The 6,000-nt window shown below is 31.8% G+C and overlaps 1 protein-coding gene across 1 annotated transcript; it reads left to right on the top strand.

Moving 5' to 3' along the window:
- The first annotated feature begins 342 nt into the window (after positions 1 to 342).
- Positions 343 to 1,320, top strand: LOC125829238 (uncharacterized). The gene is made up of 2 exons (XM_049508487.1): positions 343 to 915; positions 1,086 to 1,320. Exons 1-2 carry the CDS (start codon positions 343 to 345, stop codon positions 1,296 to 1,298), a joined length of 786 nt encoding a protein of 261 aa, XP_049364444.1. The 3' UTR covers positions 1,299 to 1,320.
- The last annotated feature ends 4,680 nt before the right edge of the window (positions 1,321 to 6,000 follow it).

Genomic DNA, 6,000 nt, shown 5'->3' with positions numbered 1-6,000 from the left:
TAACACTCCTTATTAAATGTTCTTCAAACCTATAGCATCCGATAACTATTAACTAAGGTTAGTGAAAGCTTTAGCCCTCTTTGGTAACATGCATATTTGTTGCCCCTAAGAAAACAACTTCAGAGGAAAAAATAATCTTTGCCCATCATCAGTACAAATTACTTGCCGTTTATTTTTGGATCCCATCAATGCATGTTTATAAGTAAATAGCTAATAGATTAAAGCTACTTGCAATCAACTATACATAGTAATTTTTTTTAATCACATAAAGATTAAAAGATTTTTATGTTTTGGATTACAGGTAAAAAAAATTAGGAAAATTATAATCTGAAGGCAATTAAAATGTCAGGGGTAACCTTAGCTACGGGTCCAGATGAGACGACATCTTCAGCAAGAAAGCCTGAGCGACAACAAGGTGTAATGGGATCACTTCGAGTAATTGAGCTACAATTAGTAGCTTTCATTATGGTTTTCTCCGCTAGTGGTCTTGTACCATTACTTGATCTAATTTTCCCAGCACTTGCATCCGCATATCTTTTGCTTCTTTCGCGATTTGCGTTTCCATCACTTGGCACAACTACTTCTAGTTCCCACGAGATATTATTTCAGGGCAGTCGGTTTTTCCGTCTTTATATGGTTGCTGGTACTAGTGTTGGATTGTTCTTGCCATTGGCATATGTTTTGGGTGGATTTGCTAGGGGTGATCAACATGCGGTTCGCTCTGCCACTCCTCATTTGTTCTTGCTTTCTTTTCAAATTCTAACTGAGAATATTATAAGTGGATTGTCCCTCTTTTCTCCGCCGATTAGAGCACTTGTTCCCCTGGTTTATACAGTTAGAAGGATCGTTGTCTTGATTGATTGGATACAAGATGTGTGGATCAACAAGACTTTACCCCCAAATGCACAATTCAAGGTACTCCATCTATAATGCCTTGCATATAGGTATCAAATTAACGGATTTGTTCGCGGATGTGTTTTTGGTTTAAAAATTGATTGATTGTATCAAATCTTTTAGAAACTAATTCCATGAAATATTTGTAACTAAAGTACTTTATTATTATTATTATTATTTATTGTTTTCAGGATGTGACATGGTACTGGTTTGGGAAGGGACTGGCAGTGGCTAATCTGGCGTATTTTTCGATCAATCTGTTTGGTTTCTTGATTCCGCAATTTCTTCCACGGGCTTTCGAGAGGTACTTCAGGGAGAGGAGTGAGGTTAATTCGAAGTTGGCTGAAGATAAGCACTCACAAGCTATGAACAGAACAAAACACGCAGACAAGAAGGCAGAGTAATTGGCCAAAATGTATGTCTAGCAGTTTTTGTTTTTTTTTTTTTAATTTGGGAAAATGCATAACTACTCCCGTCTATACCCAAAATCGCAGAGACACACCTAACCTTTACTAAGGTCATATTACCCCCGAACTTATTTTATATGTAATATTCTACTCCTTTTTGGCCTACGTGGCACTATCTTGTGGGCCCAGCGCATGTTGACATTTTTTTCAAGGATAGTGCCACGTAAGCCAAAAAGGTGTAGAATATTATAGATAAATTAAGTTCGGGGGTAATAGGACCTTAGTAAAGGTTATGTGTGTCTCTGGGATTTCGAGCATAGGCTGGGGGTACTTATGAATTTTCCCTTTTTATTTCACTACAATAAGCTGAATGGACTTGTTTTCGTTTTTAGCTGGTTAGCGTAAGAGCGTTTGTTGAGGATCTTACATCGTAGGAACTTAGAAACGTATTTTGTTGTATTTGGATGTGAATTTTTATAGATTCGTTAGAACAATAAATTTTTTATGTAAATCGTGTGAAGTGAGTAATATTTTTTTAATGTGCGTCAAGAAACATTAAATGAGGGGCACATTGTAATGTTTAAAATCAATTCCTTTGAAGTTATCAACAGTAAATCAATTTCATTGAAGCTATTATCGATAATTTTTAAACTTTGTTTTGTAGTTAACACACTTCTAATAAAGTTATAAATGACTAACTTGAGACAAATATCAATACAGACTGACGATAATATGTCTCGACCTATTGATTCGTAAGACTTTATTCATATAATCTATAAATAGAAAATAAATATAGAATCAATAAGTTATCCATATTCGAAATTCGAAATCTACAAGTTTAAAGAGGAAAAACAAAAGGCACAAACCATGAGAGGGAAGTAATTGCACTAACAAATTTTATAATTTGCAAATTATGTATAACGAAGTATGCATCATATTTTCTCCAGAATTAGATAATACTTATTACATACTTATTTCTGATAAAAGTAGAACAAAATTTACCAGCAATGCAAGACATCATATTCATTGCTTCACACACCATTATATATATGGAACATGCTTTGCATATATATTTTCAGCTTAATTTGTATAATAAAATAATAAATCAAAAATGTATTTTAAAATATATGTCACTTGAGAAAATATTTGTTGTTAAGATACGAAGACACCATTTAAAATTTGTGAATTTAAAATTTGAACTTGTATGTGTTTACTGTAAGGGAAAATGCATATGTACCCCCAACCTATGCCCGAAATCCCAAAAACACACTTATATTATACTAAAGTCCTATTACCTCCCACCAAACTTATTTTATAAATAATTTTCTACCTCTTTTCAACCTACATGGCACTATCTTTTGGGGCCCAACGCGTGTTGACTCTTTTTTCAAGCTATCTAGTTGATAGTGCCACGTAGGCCGAAAAGGGATAGAAAATTATTTATAAAATAAGTTCGAAGGTAATAGGACCTTAGTATAGTATAAGTGTGTCTCTGGGATTTCGGGCATAAGTTGGGGGTATTTATGCATTTTCCCTTACTGTAATTCATTACTTTAGTTATTTATTTGCTGAATAGAAATAAATTTGAAAAAGTGGACAAACACAGTCATCATCTAGCAATAAATACGTGAAGAAAATCAATATTAGATAACCCATAATGGTATATAGAAATATGCCGATTGAATTTTATACTCTAGATTACTGTAAATGCATGTAAATACCTCTAACTCTAAATATTAAATTAACTAAGAGAATTGAAATTTAAAGACAAAAGAAATTTTAAAAATTATCAATAACTGATCAAACAGGATGAATAAGCATATTTCTCGACAAAACTAGCTAACAAAGAAAAATAGATGTACATTTATTAATTCAGCCCAAACGTTACATTTATCAATTCAGTCCAAACACTTAAATTTGTTGTCTGATTTATAGCTATTTCTTTTATAATAATAACATATCTCGTAAAATTCGTCTAGAGAGTGTAGGGTGTGCAAAGACCTTACATCAATTCAAAAGACCCTCAACTTGAGTCGAGTATAGCAAATCAGAGTAAATATGAAAAAGAAAAATGACGGCCAAGAGAATATAATATAATATAACAACTATTACGAAAACAGTAACAAAAAAAAGAAGTGCAATAACCAAAACATCATAAAAACAATTGGTGGTAGAAAGCAAAAGGAAGATAGTACAAGAATAAAAGTACTACTATGACAGACACCACTAAGCCTAAACCCTTCGGAAAGCAAGATAACTCTCCACTACAATCTTCTACCTTAATCGACGATCTCCATGCTTAAGCATTTTCTGTAATTGATGAAATCAGATTCTTTTTTCTTATGAGCTTTGAAAGGCGAATTAGCTTAGGTATTTGCCAATAATAAGTTTACCTCATGCACATGGTATTTATAAGACAAAAATTTGCGTAGAATTCTGTAGAAAGCTCAAAAGTTATGTTGGAGAATGGAGAGACATAGAGTTTGCCTAGAATTCTGTAGAAAGCTCAAAAGCTATGTTGGAGAATGGAGGGACATTCTTAAAATTCCTTTTAAAACACATTTTCATTTTTAGTATTTAATATAATATAATATGATATAATTATTATAATTGCTTAGATATTTTATAACATTTTAAATTAAGATAGGGGCAAAATAGTATTTCAACTTTTACTTTTGTGGCTTCCCACTTTTAGTATAATACTAGTTTCACAACACGTGTGTATCATATCATATAGTATACGATGTTGTAAAATTAAATTAATATTACTAAATTAAACTCTAGTAAATGATTATAATTGAAAGAACATAGAAAAAGTACTTTTAAATGATTAGTATAGATTGTCATAGAATTACTTGCTTTTTGAGATCAAAATGACCAGATATCATGGAAACATTTTCAAATTCACTCAAAGTTAAAATATCGGGAGAAAGTGACATTTCTTTAGTAGTATTTTTCCACATTTCTCGGTTCTTTTTTTTCTAATTTAATAGAAAGCAAATACCTAAATTTTCATGCTATGAACTTCGGCGAACCATATCAACAGATTGAGGATTAATCATTTATGAAATTTTTTAATAATCTCAAATTGTCGCACAAAAGAAATCCCCAAGAATTTATAAGAAGTGAATGGTTGTGATTAATAACCGGAGAAACATGAAGGTTGAAATTGTTATGACTTATTTGTAGCAAAATAAGTGTTTTTTAATAAATAAAATATGTAGGTTAACTAAAAGGGTATAAATTTTCTAAAATGATATAAATAATATTGAAGTATGTACGTGATGAAAATCGTAATAGAAAATTACGAGTGTGAATTGATGAATGAGTTTTTACGATTTGTTCACCAACTCTTTCTTATGTGGTACCTCAAATTTCATTGAATTTTGACCTTAATCAAGTGTCGCATATATCATTTGAGATTTTTTAAGAAGAAGAAGAGTAGAAAACTTTAAAAATCATAGATTAAAAGTTAGAGGAAACACCCTCTATTTATAGCTAAAAAATAGTAGTATGAATCAGTGCCTTATTAGAAAAGTCACAATCTTTCGAAAAATTCACTGCTCATCAGAAAAGTCACAATCCTTTGAAAAATTCACAACTCATCGGAAAAGGCACAACCCTTTGGAAAATACACAACCCTTTGAAAAATCACAACCCTTCTAAAAAGTCGCAACACATCGGAAATGTCACAACCCCTCAAAAAAGTCGCAATCCTTCGAAAAAGTCACAACTCTATAATGTGAAAAGTTATCTACTTTTAATATAATAAAATTAATTAAATAAATATATTAAATAATTTGAATATTTTTATTTGGGGATATTATAGTAATTCAACATTGAAGTTTGGAAGTTCATGTTAGATAGATAGATAGATAGATAGATAGATAGATAGATAGATACATAGATACATAGATACATAGATACATAGATAGAAGTATAGAAGTATAGATGATGTGTAAGGGTGCCACAACAACAAAAAGGAAGAGCGAGGAACTTCAGTTAACTGTTAATTTGCAGCCATACTAAAGATATTAGACTCAAAGTTGGAAGTAACGGGTTGACTTTCGTCATCATTTGCTATACTCGATCCAAGTATTGATAACAGACTGCGTTGGTTATTTGGTACGATGTATTACAAAAAGATTATAATGTTATGTAAGTCTTAAAAGAGAAATAATGTAGAAATTTATTTCCGAATGAGCAAATAAGGGATATTAGATGCTCATATTTCTGCTGCTGGCGATATAAAGATGCAGGATGCTCCAGTAGTAGATCAGTATACTCATGTAGTGGTTCAGGGTGTTCTTGTAGCGGTACAAGATACTCGTATAGCAGCTCGGATTTCTCCTATAGAACTTAAACAGCCAGTTGACTCAAATGCAATAATTGATACATTTTATAATGATTGTATTTTCTGACCACAATGGTGGAGAGAGTGTCATATGTTCTGAGGATTATGTAGATAAAGATTCTCTCTGCATTCTCCCTTGCGAGCATGTATATCACCATGATAACATCAGTGGATGGTGGTCAATTGGAGTTAATCAGTGCCCGAAATGTCACCATGATTATTACAATTTAGGTCTCTAGTATAGATACTATATAAAAACAATTAGTGCATGCAACATGTCTTATTTTAGGCTACAACAAGTACATCAAAGTAAGTTGTTGATTCCCACTTTATCTGCAGTCATAT

This window comes from Solanum verrucosum, unplaced genomic scaffold (genome assembly GCF_900185275.1).
Source record: "Solanum verrucosum unplaced genomic scaffold, falcon-dt-bn FXZP01000028.1, whole genome shotgun sequence".
In the NCBI taxonomy this organism is placed as follows: domain Eukaryota; kingdom Viridiplantae; phylum Streptophyta; class Magnoliopsida; order Solanales; family Solanaceae; genus Solanum; species Solanum verrucosum.
This window is presented reverse-complemented; position numbering and strand designations above follow the sequence as displayed.

What these genes read in the sequence shown, in the direction of transcription:
- LOC125829238 (XM_049508487.1), top strand. Translation starts at nt 343, where the DNA reads ATGTCAGGGGTAACCTTAGCTACGGGTCCAGATGAGACGACATCTTCA. An exon ending in CCCCAAATGCACAATTCAAG is followed by an intron (nt 916 to 1,085) that starts GTACTCCATCTA and finishes TATTGTTTTCAG; the next exon opens with GATGTGACATGGTACTGGTT.